Genomic DNA, 15,790 nt, shown 5'->3' on the forward strand with positions numbered 1-15,790 from the left:
CGCCACACTAATTTCTCTGCACTTAAGTTTAACATCCTTCAGATTTGACACTCAAATTTTACCTCAGCACGACAAAAATTTCATACCTTTATAGTTGGAAGCTACTTCAATTTATCTCTACTCCAATTAGACGGAAATTGATTAAACGCTACGACAAGTTAACGAGGCTTGAACGTGTCCCAATGTGTGTAAAAAAAAAAGTCATTTATCGACACTTTACGGTAAGTTTTGGTAACCTGATCGATTTTGCTGGAGTGGTTTCGTAACACAAAAAATTCACTACAGCGTATAACACTAAATTTAATGAGTTCCAGGACTTTGCGGAGTCGTTATAAATATAATTTTTTTGATTTGAAAGGAATAATAAGATCGATGGGCGAGCCCAGCCCCTGGTCCTAATGATCGGCTTCAATTTCCTCGGTTACAAAAGTGTAACGTTGGGTAATATTATGCTTACCAGTCTGCTTCTCGGCAACCTTCAACGTGAACCCTTCGAGCAGCGTCTCTTTGCTTCGCCCCTTTGAATTCGCGGCGTAAAGGACCATCTTCAAAACTTTTCCTGGCTCCAGGCCAGCAACCGTGAAGGCAGCATCCTTCGACGTCCTGTTAGCCTGCAGTATCGCCGTGTGCTGGTCGAATACTTCAAGAAAAAAGTACTGCTGCTGACCACCGTCAAACCCCGCTGTACATTCCACCGATAACGAGTCCGTCGTCTGGTTTGTTAACGTGCAGTTGTACGGCGATTCTGGCTTCTCTGAAACAATCAAGTCAATCAATTGATTACCCATCGTTATTTTTAACCCAATTCAGGGACAATCACCAGTTATTCAATTAGGTCATTTACTCAGAATCGATCAAAGTAACTTCACTCAAGTACCAATATTACTTTTTCATCCGTCAGAAGGTCGATTACACGGACCAAAAATAATCGAAGATTTGACTTGACTTTAATGAAACACCGTCAACGTGATCGGTTATTGAATGTACGCTCGACTTCAAACTTTAGAAAACAAAGCGGATAGTTTTCGGGGTTGCGAAAAGTCAACCAAGTTTTATTCAACTTTTTAATGTTACAAACCCGTTTGGTTCAATTGATCAGCACCCAATGTGATCGAGTCTCGCTATTAAAACATGAATTTACAGTGCACGATGATCGAGTGGAGCACAATTATTTATTGCATTTCATCAATGGGTATAGGATTGTCTCTAAGGGTGAAAAATTCTGCGGATTTATCTCACGTGCAGGAATGATGTGGAACATGCACGCGTTCTTCTGTAATCCAGCGGTATTGCTCGCCCAGCAAAGCACCATTCCATAGTCCATTTCGGTGACTGGTCTGTAAGTGAGGATGCTCTGCGTTCGTCTCGTTGAGTTCTTGTATCTGGCTTGAGGAACGTCTACCATTTCTTCGGTGTTGTTAAAAGCCCATCGAAAGGTGTGCGGAGCCGGGTAAGCCTCAACGCGACAAATCACCCGCGCCTCTTCGTGCCTCGCAACACCGTAGACCAACTTCTGGTCCGGAAGACAAATCGGCTTATCTGAAATCACATATCGATACTAAGCAGAAATGAACAAGAAACATCGCAGAGTGAGGCATCGGGTGAATTTCCTTTTTCCGCAGCGAGACAAAACCTTTTATTATGAATTGCTGACGAGATTTTAATCCTGTAAATTGCTCACTCAAACTTTTTCTGTACCTTTCGGAACTATCCAATTTGATATTCAACATTTTTCTCGCTGTCAACTATAGCTGGCACCACTTTTTCGTACCGAAAAATTAATTCTGACACGAGTTTGACGAGTTTTGGAAATACCCTGAATTTTAAAAAATATCGGTGTTCAAAATTTTCCAAACGAACGGTAATCAAGCTTCGTCCATTCCTTAAAATCGCTTTTGAAAACTCATTTGTTTCAATGTTCCGAACGGTTTTAGAATTGAGAAAAAAACATTTCGTAAGATACATCCACGTTATTTAATTTGAACGAGAAGAATACATGAAATAATATTTGTAAAACTTCCATACATGAGTAATGCTACGTACACAAATAACCTTCCTTGGTATGAATATAAAAATACGCATGAGCCTAACTTTCGTCAAGGGTTTTACGGAATTCAGAGTGATTGAAAAGTTCTTATCCGATTCGAGCGAGTCTATTCGGGCATCTGAAATTGGCAGCTCAATGGGATTTTCTCTATCAATCCTTTTTTCCATTTAAAACCATATTTATCTATAGCTGACCGTGCATGTGACTGGATGCACAACCGTGTACAGCGAATTCTATAAAGCTTTTTTCTCTATCTGATCTGATGCCACGTATCTCGTAATCTCCATTGAAAGTGGTTAAAGCGTTGAAATATTATCTTCCTATCAATTTAAAAGCGTTACTGTACTTTTAATGGAAAAATTTCCTACCGACATTTTTGTTCATATTTTTTTCCACATAAAAAATGCTACACGACTAGAATTTGAATTCAGCGCGTGGTGCAAACTACTAGAATAATTCCTTTCAGTTAATATTATATATGGCGAATTTATTCGAAATCATTATATAAGCCAGAGTGGTTGATAAAAATTAACCCTATGTTACTTAAAATTGCTGAAAATCACGTGAAGCCATCCTAATTCCTAGTTTTGAAGTCAAAAAGTTACCTGAGCTCACGAAAAGTGACCCGAATTGATTAAAAGTTGATTTCAATTGAATGAAATTCGCGTGACATCTTTGGAGAATTGAAGAGCCTGTTCCATCATGTTTCCATCACTAGTTAAATAATGAAAAATCTTGTAATGATTGGATTTGTGGATTGTCTCTCGTTCCGACTAAACCGATACTGGATGTACAAAAAAATATTGCTATTTCAACACGGCATCGTCGCGTTTTCCGTGAGTTGTAATCGGGTCGATTGCAAATTTAAAATTCATAGAAACACGGGGCTGCTCCAAGAGCGGTGTCGGAATGCGAGCGTGTTACCGACCGAGGCAATAAGGCAGCACGGATCCTGACCCATAACGCATCCCCAATACCGACTGCACGCGAGGCGCGAAGGACTCGATGCCAGTCAGTTTAATTATTTCCACCACGCACACACAGAAAGAGAGAGAAAGAGAGTTAAAGGGGGGAGGCGTTTTTAGTGCGAGTGGACGGGGTTACGTATAATAGCGGTTCAGTGCGGAAACCCATTTGTCGCCGAGGGCAACAGCAGCCTGTAAATCTGCCCGACGCCAAGTCATTGTCGGGGCAGGCTGCCCAACCCCCAGAACCAAACGGCGAGTCCGGCCGTTCAAACGATCGGAAAATAGAAAACAATTCTCGGTAATTTTCACCCGACTCCCGCAAAGCGTCGTTTATTACATATTGTTTTTTAAACGTCCTCCTGTTTTGTTTTGGTTTGAAAATTCTTTCTTTTTTATTGCAAATTTTTTATTTTTTTTTCTTCATATCACACTATTCGCCTATATATTTATTTTAAATTTCATTCGAACCAAACTTTTCCCCATTCTTCACACTTTAACTGCACATAACCTCGCTTTATTCCTGTCGGATTTATGTTCGTATTGTATTATACATTCATGAACGTATGTCTATAGGTATGTTATGTGTCGGTACCGCCTGCACTTGCCTTTACAGCTATTCGCGTCTGCGAAATTTTCTATTCTCTTATTTGACGGCAGACTGTGCAGAGCTCGAGAAATTTATCTCAACATTTTTCAGACAGGTGCTTTTTAGACTTGAAGTATGAAGGTTTGAAGAGCAGTTCAAAAGTTATTTCGTGTTCATTATTCATAGTTTTCATCATCTGTACAGAGAGTTTCAATTATCCGTTTGTTTCGGTTTGAATATTTCATTCTCTGGAATGAATTTAAATTTTAGTAAGGAATAATTTATCGATTCAACGATTGTTGGAATTTTATATAAATGATACGAGTAAGAATTTAATGAGTTTTTTGAATCATTTCAGAGAGGAAAATTTGTTTCATTTGAGAAGTATCGAAATAATTTTCAATGTAAATCTAAGGTTCATTATATATTCTTGAATATTATTATACAAAATTACTTTGAAGAAAATTTTGAACAAAGGAATAACACTTGGAGAAATGTTTGTCAAATTTTTTATGATAGAATTTTTTGCTTCACCATCTATTTGACTGCTTATTTTTTTTATAATTTACGGAGATACGTTATTATTATCATCATTATATCCGAGTGGATATCGAATACTTGCGGGATTTCTCGTTTCAAGTTAACGAAGTGTATACTGACGTTTTCCAGAACTGAAACTGACGCTTTTCTTCAGAGGTATTTTTCCCGCATATAGTATTCGGATAAGCCCGCATCGAAGAATATACCTAGCCTGAATATGATACGTATTATATACTTTTACGCCTGCGTCGAGGAATATTGGATGTAGAAAAATTGCATTAGCCGAATAATACGACACCGGATATCCCTCGCAGAGGCTTACGTATAATATTATACACGATAGTAGAAAGTATAGCCGAATACATGTACAATCTTTTTTTCTGGCAGAAGAAAATGCAGTAATAAGTTATGAGAAAAACTGGGCTCAAGTCATTTTTCGTCACAGTTTTTTCCTTGATCAAAATCGAGAAAAAATCCATTTCACGTGATTAGAAAAAAAAAAAACAAGAGATAAAAAATTTTTCGAAACCAACATTGCTCTGCGTTTAGTGTTTATTTCAACACCTTATGATTGATCCCCATTTGATACCAGATGTAAAAAAAAACAAAAAAAAAAAAAAAAAAAACGATTGGATGAAACAGAAATTTAACGCTGAACTTGAAATGATTGAAGACTAAAAAAATACTTGACAAATTTAAGATCGCGATTTTGTGAATTTGCACAATTACATTCAGAATTTAATATTGAAATTTTTCAAACTTGACAAACTTCGGATCAGTTGAGATTCAAAGCTCATCGTTTGTAATAACAATAAAATAAATAGGAAATTGCATATTATTAAGGAAAAACTAAAAAAATTTATCGTAAAATATTGTATGGAATGAAGTAAGTGGAGTCGCAACAAAAAAAAAAAAAAATTGTTAGAGTTGTCTTACGAATCAATTGTTTTTTCTCTGATAAGTCAGGAAAGTTTTAGTAATAAGCTAGTTTTTGAATTCATTCCTGAATACGAGTGCCTTTATATGGTACCATGTCGGGATATATACTTTGTATTACGTATTCATTCCAGCAGCATGCAATAAATAAATAAATAATTGATACAGAATAACGCTAAAGAGATTCAGTCAACGCCAAGCTGCAGGGTAAATAACTGCAGAGAGTTCAAACGGCGTTAAATTCAGCGTCACTACGACGATGCGTCAGAGTGACAAAGCACGTTGGTATTTTCAAAAATTGCGTCGACGACGAGTTCCACATAAATTCCCAAAGGGTAAAAGCACATCCCACCCGAAGCGATGGTGAAAATTTGAAAAAACGCCGGCCCTTTCCGTACCCATAAATGGCAAACGAGGTGATCTTTATTGCCGGGACAGGGCGTACAGGTTATGTTCTCAATACGATCGTTACAGGCGGTGAACAGGGCCGACGTTTAATGGGCGACGCTTACTCTTGGTGACGATGTGTCCCTACTGTCGGTGGTTTCGGGCAGGTCTCGCAGGGTTTGCGGTGAGACAGTTCAGCTGCCGGACAGATGAGCGAGCGAGTTTCCCGCGCGCGGGAAAAAAAGGGCGGGAGATTTAGTTCGCCGGTCGTAATAATTGCCCGTGGAGTTTCGCTTAATCGCGCGTCGTTTGTAATATCGTTCGTTTTACCAACGTTACGCAAACGAGCAGGTCAAAATGCGTCGTGTGGTTGAAAAAAAAAAAAAAAAAATAGTCATCCAAAAATTCACATGAACGGTATTTTTGACGATTCAAAGGACCCCGAAAAATTCTTACGGAAATTGGCTCAAGATCGAAATTTTGTCGTAGACACAAGTCCCAGAAATCAGTAGTTTCCGAAATACATGATTCTTATCTTATCTTCTTATTTTTGAGAATCAACCGTGCAGTTTTTTGAGCGATTCGTTTGATTTCAAGTCCCCTTGAAGCTTTGTAATTCATGAAAATCAGGAAATCCACAGGCATAAAAAAATCTGTACACCTTTCTGCCGAAGCCTGTATATCGAAAAGTACTAAATTTTGGGACTTGTGTTTATGAGAACTTTTCATCTGGTGGATATGTACTACAGCATACTAAAAATCCAGCCAATTCTACCTGGAGCTAATTTGCATAAGAATTTTGCGTGGCCATTTTTTAGGCAGGTCGTACCTTTCTGATAAAACTGCGTTTACTTCACCGTTTTTCGGTAATGGAGAATTGAGTTTTATCTGATAATTCGCTAGATACCCCAGTTCTGTTCCTGTACGGCAACGACTGAGGGTAGCGCGGCCATTGTGCAGGTTCAATTTCATGCAAATCTCGGATATTACATCTCCTCCACAACCCGGCGGTAGTAGCTACACTTTCCATTGTTTCCGCTTTCCACCGAGCGCTGAAAAACAACCGGCGTTACTTGCTTATCCCGCGGTAATTGAGTTAATTTAATTAACTCGATTTTGTCGAATGTTGTTCTACACCTGTCCTTTCTCGTCGCCGCCGTTGCCTCCGACCGTTGTTTCAGACAACACCTGTACGCTACGCAGTTTCGAGATTCCGAGCTATTTATGGACGGAATTTTTGGAAAAAGACATCAAAATTTATGCCACCGATAGTCACGTAGAATTTAAAGTTGGACGTATAATTTTGATGGTTTTGCATGGTTTTGACAAATTTTTTCAAGTAGCAATTACAATCCGGTTTAAAAATTCATGAGACCAAAATGTGTTTGCATACAAGGATCTGAAGAATGTAAATGAAATTGATCGATTAGAATTGAATTGGTAATTTTTAAATAAGTAGCCGGTTGTTTATAAACTTGTTTACTCTGTTGATTACATCGTTATACACTTTGAATAAATTTGTATCGTTTGTCAAATTCTGATGAGCTAATCATGTTCAAGTTTTTCTTTTTTGCGTATTTTTCAAAGCTTCTATCGCAAAATTTTTAAAACTTTTTTTATCTGCCGTACGATTGAATAAAGACGGATTTATAATATTATGAAAGGTTACGAAATTTGAACTGGCAATTTATTGAAAAATCTATCACTACCATCAAACTATCATTCAAAGTAGACGATTTGTTTATATTCAATTCAAGAGTTGCAGTATAATGCAGATTCCTACAAATTGAAGGTTTACGACCTCCACGAATTTTCTCAGGGCCAAAATCGATACGGGGAAAAATGGAAAAAACTGCAAATATATTTTTTTTGCCGTAACTTCCCCCATAAATTTGAAAACCCTCTCTCAGCTTTATGCTATCTCGTATAGAAGGCATCGGATTGCTCGCAGCCGTCTGATGTAAACCGGGATCTGAATTTCGTCCAGATGGGCGCTCTTGGATTCTGTATGCAATCAAGTGCGCAGTGTCTCCGCTTCTAGGAGATGCTCAAGTGCTCGCGGATCGTCTTTGGCGGTTTTCGGAACGCCATTCCGCCCCTAAATTGCGATTATATGTATCCAGCAGCGTCAAGGATCCCGGTAGAGTCTCGCGTCAAGGATCTCGTGTCTATAGTTACAGAGAGAAGCCAATTTCCAAGTGCTTCGAATCCGTGCAACCTGGATCCAACAACATGTACTTCAATGCCGCACGACGCGCTAATGACTACGCTGTTTCAACCTGCCAATTATGCGCGAGTCTTATTGTCAACCGGAAACCAAAAATACTAGAAATATATCGATATGTTTATATGTTGCTTGAAATGACGGAGAGAATCGATTTTCAACATTTAGTGTGATCAAAACAGGTCTCTTCGACATTCACGAACGACGGAACAGACTAACTAACATAAAATAAGGACATACCGCAAATATTTGACCATTACAACTGAGAGAGAGAGAGAGATTACACTTTGTAAACGAGGAGTTAAAATTGAGATAATTATAAAAATTCCCCGAGGAAAGTAAGGCACGCATCGTTCATCGTAGTTAATAAATTTCATCGAGCTTGCGGAAAATGGCCAAAGCTTCCGGTTTTGCGGTGTGTATGGGCACGATGTGTGTGTGTATTCACCTGCCTACATGCCGCACCCTTGTCCCGCGGGAGACGCACGCCAGACAGAGGAGCGGAGTTGAGGCAGGATGAATTAGTTTCCGCATTTTCGTGGCAAATTAATAATTCGCAAGATCAACACGAGCCTCAAGGCATTTCTGGGCACACATCCCAATCCCACCTTTCTCTTCCCTCATCCTTTCACCAAGGCCTATCTAATACCGACACGGAAACCGCTAGCCATCCCTGGAATTAACTCGCCACATCAAACCCGCGATCCAGACTCTTGGCCGGTTTATCCCTTTTACAATCAGAACAAAGCTCAGGTATTTAGACAAGAGAGAAGCTTTTGGCTTTCGTTTTTTTTCTGGTTTCCGGTTTGTGGTTAATCTGTAATCTTCTACTCGGCACAGAATTTCTGGGACGCCTGATTTTGCATAAAAAGAACGGATTTTTCGAGACTTCACTTTCGCTTAATTTGACGTTCTTCGCTTCGTTGGATTATCAGTTATATTACTGAAATATTCTACATTCAGGACCCTATGATTTTACAATTTTCGAACTACTTCTTCTTTTCCATTAATATATCATCGTAAGCAAAAAAAAAAGAAATTGTTTGGAGTCGACTCAGTCGTATGATTTCAATAGTTTCTCAAGAACTTTCGGCTTCGTGCAATTGCAAAAGCTTTTACGATCCTTCCGCAACATCTCGCGTGATTTTCATACCTATTTTGGATTTTAAAATGACCACGCTCTGACATTCCAATCAATTCAGCTGAATATCCATCGAAGCAAATTCGAGATAATTCACCAACAACTTGAAGCTTATGGATTATATCCATTTTAAATGGTTCGAAAATCTCATCTTGTATAAGAGTATTCATACGTAAAGAACATTATTAAACTACTGTAAATAATTCGTGGAGCGTGAATGTTACTTACACATTATTTTCAGCTCTACACTGTTGCTGGTACCATCGCCCTCGACGTTGCTTGCGACGCAGGTGTAATTGCCAGCCTGGGAGCGGTTCACCTTTCTGAAAGCGAGGTCGTATCGTTGAACGAAAACGCCGTTCTTCGCGTTGTTCTGTATAACGTTTCCCTGCGGAGCAGAAATTCAAGAAGGTATATGAATAGGTAGTCGTAAACAATTACCTCGACTCCGAAAGAATTCTCTCCTCTGTGAATAACGTTAACTTCAATTTGTTCCAGGTCGAGGTGTCCAAGAACAAAGGAAATCGTTGATTCTACACTATGCCCAGTAAAAAAGCAACACCAGATGGAATGAACTCGAATCAGAAATTCAAATTTGCAAAGACTTTTCTAGAACAACTAGAAAATTTCTATAAGCTCACGTTGTGCTTCCAGACGACCTTGTAAGCCTCGGGATTCGCGTGGACTTTACACTCAAAGTAGACGTCGTCACCCTCCTCGATATCCTCGGGGTTCATGTTCGATCCAAGCTCAAGTCGAAGAACAGGGACGACTGTGGAACCGAAGGAGGAAGCATTTGAGTATGGTCAACCAGTGGAGCAGATAACCTTCAGGGTTTGGTCCTTTGATGTACTTACAATTAATGTCCAGTTCCCAGTTGGCCTCGTCGACGCCTCCGTGAACTTTGTTGTTCTCGGCTCGGCAGGTCAGCTTCTTTTTATGGTCCTGGAGCGTGGCCTTGAAGTTGAGGGTCGACATGGTCATGTTCGTGTCCGGCGATATCTGCGGAGTATAAACGAGGAATTTTCGTATTTAAATGGCGGTTATTGTAGTCCTGAAATTCCGCACCAATCGTCTTTCCTCGAGTTGCATGCTTTCGAGCTTGCGGGTGATCGATTTTATTCAACGAAGAGCGAAACAGGGGCAAATAGTCATGGAGTGAAGAATAACTAATAGCTCAACTACGTCCAGAGGTCAATACGATCTGACGGTTAAATCTTGCAGTACCCGCGTAGGCATAACGTATATATGTATATATTATAATGATACAAAGAGAACTGGATCTGACAATCGGAAAGGAATTACTCCGGACCCAGAGCCAATAAATCTCCGGACGAGCGTGTCTCGGCTTCATTTGCTCGTCTAATTATGACGTACTGCTATCAAACCTGGAATATTTATTGCCCAAGTTTTCCGAATAGCTGTGTATATATATATACGAAGAATTAATGAGATGGCTTGAATTGGGGAATACGAATTTTCATCCCTCAATTCGGGCCAACGTCAACTTTAACAATATTGTCACCCTTTGACACCCCTCGCCAACCTTGCCGTAAAATAGTTTCTGTACAAAGTTCGCCGATTAACGTATTTGATCTTGAAATATAATCAAAGTTTGATAAATATCGGAGCACATTTCGACTCCTTCTAATCCACCAAATAGCAAAAATTTGCCTCCCAATTTAAATCAGTGTTCGAAAAATATCGGCAGATACAATTTTTATGCAAATAAAGTACATTTTGATTAGGGTCTTGCTCATCCAACTCTCTACTATTCGGGAAGCAGTGTCAAATTCGGAATTTTCATCTTCAAAATCTGATCCCGTTGGCGGAGAAATGTTTACAGTAAAATTTTTGTACGTGTCACGTGAAGTTTCGGTCATTTTCCATCTGTCCAACCGCCATTTTGTAGAGGATAATTCGATGTACCAAAATTTCGATTCTTGATTCAAACAGAGCACTCGAAAAAACTCCTAAATACTGAATTTCATCAAAATCGACCTTACGGTGCTGGAGAAACTGAGTGAATAGCGCTGAAATATGAAGAAATAAATATTGAGGGGCTAAAGCTTAACCTGAACAGCAATCAGTACTTCTGTATAAGAGCAATAAAAATACAGAAGTCTTGCGGGAGCAACTTGAGTGAAAGTGGTTGTTAGCAAAGAATATATCTCGAGCTTGCAGCATATTTCAAAGCAATATCGGCAATGAAGACGTTTTCGTTACGGACGGAGCGATCGGTTCCCGAGGATTAAAAGTATATCTTTATTGACTCGCAGCTCGTGCGAGCAGGCAGCCTAGACTTTATGTGTTATACCTATAGACCTGCAGGACCAAACAGGACAATCATTCTCTCGCACGCCAAAAGATTTATTGCTCGGCGCCATCCACCGCCGCCGCTTTCACGTTACTCGCCTCGCTATTATTTTGCTCGCTTCTTACTCCTAGCGAATCCCGCAACAGCAGCACTTTACCTTACAGACGTTCCCGGTTCCCTCTCCCTCCCTCCTCTTCTTCCCTTCCGTGTCTGGATACCACCTTCCACGATTCGCCCCGTAAGCTCGACCGATTACCCACTTATGCATCGCTCGATTGTCTACAGGACGTTCTAAAATACATCGATAGCAGGAAATTTGCTACAAAAAATTTTCTAGCCGCTAACGTTTCGTGATTTTCTACCTTTACGAATAAGCGGAATTGTCTAGATGAGCTTTTTAACAACAGGGACAAAAAAAAAATCGTAGTTTTTCAAAAACTGATCAATCCAGCGGTGAAAGTATTCGATTTTGAAACGATCTCGTCATTCCGAAAAATCCAGCTATACTCCAACATTTATTTCAGCATATTTCAGCGCTACTCACCCCGATTTTTCAGCACCGTAAAGCCGATTTTGATGAAATTCAACATACAGGGGTTTTTTCGAATGCTCTTTTTGAATCAGGTATCGAAGTTTTAGTATACCGAATCATCCTTTAAAAAATGGCGGTTTGACCGATAAAAAATAACCCAAACCTTAAATGACACGTACACAAATATTCCTGTGCCTGAGCATTTTTTGGGTCGCTGGGGTCTTTGGGTCAGATTTTATAGATTAGAATTCCGAATCAACCTCATGTCTGTAAACTTTTTCGAAGAGTTTTAGACCTTCAATAAATCGGAAAAGATCAGGGTATTTCCTCAAAGTGTCTATTACATTATTCAAAAGTTGGAAGACTCGAAAATTGCAAAATATTGCTCATAAAAATTGATATTCAGAAATCGATTGTTCCCTGAAAGACTCAGTCTACAGACAGAGGGTTAATTCTTTGAACCTTCAAAAAGTCTTCACAAAATAATTGCAATTCTAGCTTGAAGGTAACCTGCCACAGTGAATGAGTCTGAATAATTCATTCCATCCCATACTTCTGATTCTCGATTGGTGAAGTGTCTCAAATTTGCAAAAATTTTAACGATACGTTGAGAATTTGCTTCACTGTTAGTTCATAATTTTGACCAATCGTGTCTTACCGTATCCGAGTAGTTGTCCAAGCTCTTGCCGTTCAGGTACCAAGTGATTTTAGCCGGTGGTCTTGATCCGTATGTCATGCAGTTTATGCTGTACTTTTTTTCAGCACTGAGGGGCGCCAAATCGCTAACGAGCAACTGAACACTCATTGGTCTCACTGCAAACAAAATATTTGGAGTGAACGTGGGGCAGAAATTTTTCTCAAGTGGAATAAAAGAATAATTAATAAGCCTTATACTGCAAGATTGAAGAATCTCTCCGCTGATTATTTTATTATATATTATTATTATCTACTGAGCAGTGAAATAAAATTGCTTGTAACTGTCTAAAAATTCCGCTGTGAAAGTGATGCAAAAGATTTGGAATATTGTTATTCTCAGATTACATCAGACAGTAATTTGAAATAAAGTGAGACATAAATTTCACACCTTTCGACGATAACAAGCGGATTTGAAATTTTTTCTTCCCACTGAAATTCTTACGGATTCTAATAAACGGTTTCGTTTTCAGAGATTCTTGATAAGAAGATATTTCTTCTCGTTTGTAAGAAGTTTCGGTAAGGGCAGTTCAACGGCTTCCAGCTTAAGGACTGACGCGTTGCGTTGTAACGACCGAAAATCAACAAGTAACGCTCGTTTATCACGACCCCGCTTTCCAGTAGCTCCGCATCTGATTACCTTGATAATTCCTCTCCAAAAATGTTTAGATAAATTCGAGAACTCTATGATAGATGATACAGATGAAAAATAATTCGCGAAAGAGTAGGAAACTCCGGTTTTTCAAATTTGAACAAACCATTCACAAAGGTCAATACTGGAGCTCGTTGGAAAAACACTTATTAATTTATTCAATTTTGTGTATCTCAGTTTTAAATATGGTATTTAAGTGGAACTTCAAAAATGTCGCAGGAAGCATCACTGACAAAAAAAAAATATGCTTAAAAAAAAAAAAAAAAATGGTGTATCACGAAAAATCCTCGACTTCCACATTTTGGCTAAGCAGGTGAAGGTTGAAAACTGCAATAGAGCTGGTGGCAGGTTTGCGTATTCCGTGAAGCGGCAGAGGAAACGTTGAAGCTTCGTCAGGGTGAGCATCGAAGGGAAAAGAGGGTGCAGGATTCATCTCAGTTAATGAATCGTCCCATTATGAATATATTCATTCGTGCAGCTGCTCACCAAGCTGCCGCCTCAGTGAAACTGCAGTGAGACGAACGATGCGCTACCAACGAACGAACGAACGAACGAACAAACGAACGAAGGAATAAACGGAAAGCAGTCTGCTGTGAGGAAGGACTAAAATTGCCCCGAGAATAAAAAGGGAAATAGTAATTCTCTCTATGAATTTAAAATTTAAGGGAAAAGTTGAACTCCACTTGGCGAAGGAAAATCGCCCGACCCCCTTTCTTATTCTTCTTGCTCCTCAACTCGGGCTCTCTCTTCGCTGACTGCGGCCTATAATACGAACTCAGTAGATATTAAGATTCGAGCACCTCGTTAAGCCGGAGGTCTGATTGTAAGGGCACTTGTCCTTTACTTTTTTCTTTTTTTGCTATCGTCGCGAAGACGGAAATGAGGTTTGATCGGAAACCGAGAATGCAGAACTTCGAAACTCTGGGATTTTTGGAACACCTCGTGCATTTGAAATACTCGAAACGAGTCAACTGAGCTTGAAATAACCCCGACACACTGTAATAAGCTCCGCTGAAATCTATTCGAGGGACTTGAGAAGTTTGGAAAATACTGTGTTGGAATTTAATAGATTCAAAAGTACTTCCAATCACTTCTAAAAGAGATTCGTAAAGCTGAAAAAACTTATTTAGTAGAGTCGTGATTATTGCGAAGTACGGCACCAGGCTTTGAGATACTTTGAAAAACTTTAGAACAAATCACAAGTTCAATAGACTCTTGTGTGTGACTTTAGAAAAAAAGCTTGAAGGCTTTTGAAGTATCGGTAGAAACCTTACAAGCCCTGAAATCAGTCGAAAATAAACTTTGCACTATTCAGAAGAGCTTTCAAATGCTTCATTCATTCAATGTATTTTGACGAGCTTTAGATTACTGCGAAAATCAGTTCACAACACGTTACTTTGATTGGTTTCAAGTGACTTAGAACTTGACTGGAATCATTCTGTACTCAAAAATGCCCAAAAATACTATTTAAACTTTGGAATCTACTTCATAATTAATACCTGCCAAATCCGGAAGTTGTTATTCAAGTTTTGTATTTTCAAAACGTAGTCTATCGGATAAAATTGAAGATCACCAAATGCAAGTATGAAAAATCGGCAATAGGGTTACTTTGAAATTCTGAAAGAATATGCATAAAGCAAATGCTAAAATTACCCTTCCCTCTGTTTTCATTTCACATACAATGTCAATAGCCGTTAATCACCGGAATAATAAACGCGATGAACAAGGTGTGCCGATTCTCATCACGAGTATTAAAAAAGCTCCGTCGTTAATTAATACACGCATATTTGAAAACCGCAAGAAGAGCGCGACCCGGTGAAAAATGCAGATTTATTCCGCATATCAGGGCAGCCTCGAGGCCAACGGTTAAGTGCCGAAGCTCCTAGATGAGCCTCGGGGGGGAGGGGTCACGTGACGTTCACTCGACAGAGTCTGAGTGGGCTCTCAGCTTTCTGCACTCATCCCACTTCCATCCGCCAAGTTTCCCCCCTTCTCGAAAAGCTCCGCAAAGCCAGGATAGCTGCAAAGAACCAGTCCGCCTTTCACGGCTTGTAAAACTCGCCGGTGAGGTCACGCGATCCATTTGCGCATGCGTCGAAGCGAGAGACGCGCGAGTGGCGCCACCGGGTGGAGCGCCAACGAAACGGACCGACGGTTTCCACGGTTTTTCATGAAATTGAAGGGGAAAAAATCGGCTGATTTAAGGGGATCGAAAAGTATCAGAGCTGCTACCGAGTGTCACGTTCTTTGGGTTTCGAGAAATGAACCGCGTCGTAACTCAGTAACCGCGCGAAATCATGGCCGTTGCTCCCTCGTCCGTATAAATCAGGACCACCATGTTACCCAATTTCACTGGCCTGACTCCATTACCAGCCAACTGCCCTCTAATTAGTAAAGCTCCATTAGACACCGGTGCCTGCTTCCTCGTACTTCTTCGCCCCTTACCTCCACCCTCATTTCCGCCTTCCCACGCAACACCGTTAGCTCTACCTCGTCTCATAATTTTCACCTGCGTCGTTAATTTATTGACATCGTTGTGCCGAAATGCTTTCTACCTTATCGTGATGTTCGCAGTTTTTTTTTTGGTGAGTAATACAAAAACCATAAATCATTGGATTTTTTTAAATAGATACACGAATTAAAAATAGTATTCGTTTCGTAGTGTTTTTGACTTATTATCTGTAAAACAATCCATCGTTTAATGGTTTTCTCCTTGCTCCTTTTCATTGTTACACGTAAGCTCAGGTTAATGTTGTTCATGAAATTC

General features: G+C 39.7%; 1 protein-coding gene across 1 annotated transcript in view; it reads right to left on the minus strand.

The window, feature by feature from the left end:
- The window catches only part of LOC124186440 (synaptogenesis protein syg-2-like), a 222,259-nt gene that overhangs the window by 12,932 nt on the left and 193,537 nt on the right, over window positions 1–15,790 (minus strand). Inside the window, exons 9-14 of the mRNA XM_046578176.1 lie at window positions 12,337–12,491; window positions 9,687–9,831; window positions 9,471–9,601; window positions 9,058–9,217; window positions 1,240–1,539; window positions 458–754 (exon numbers count right to left, since the gene is read on the minus strand). Coding sequence (XP_046434132.1) covers window positions 458–754; window positions 1,240–1,539; window positions 9,058–9,217; window positions 9,471–9,601; window positions 9,687–9,831; window positions 12,337–12,491 — 1,188 coding nt within the window. The remainder of the gene's footprint in view (window positions 1–457; window positions 755–1,239; window positions 1,540–9,057; window positions 9,218–9,470; window positions 9,602–9,686; window positions 9,832–12,336; window positions 12,492–15,790) is intronic.

The sequence above is a fragment of the Neodiprion fabricii genome, chromosome 7 (assembly GCF_021155785.1).
Source record: "Neodiprion fabricii isolate iyNeoFabr1 chromosome 7, iyNeoFabr1.1, whole genome shotgun sequence".
Classification (NCBI taxonomy): domain Eukaryota; kingdom Metazoa; phylum Arthropoda; class Insecta; order Hymenoptera; family Diprionidae; genus Neodiprion; species Neodiprion fabricii.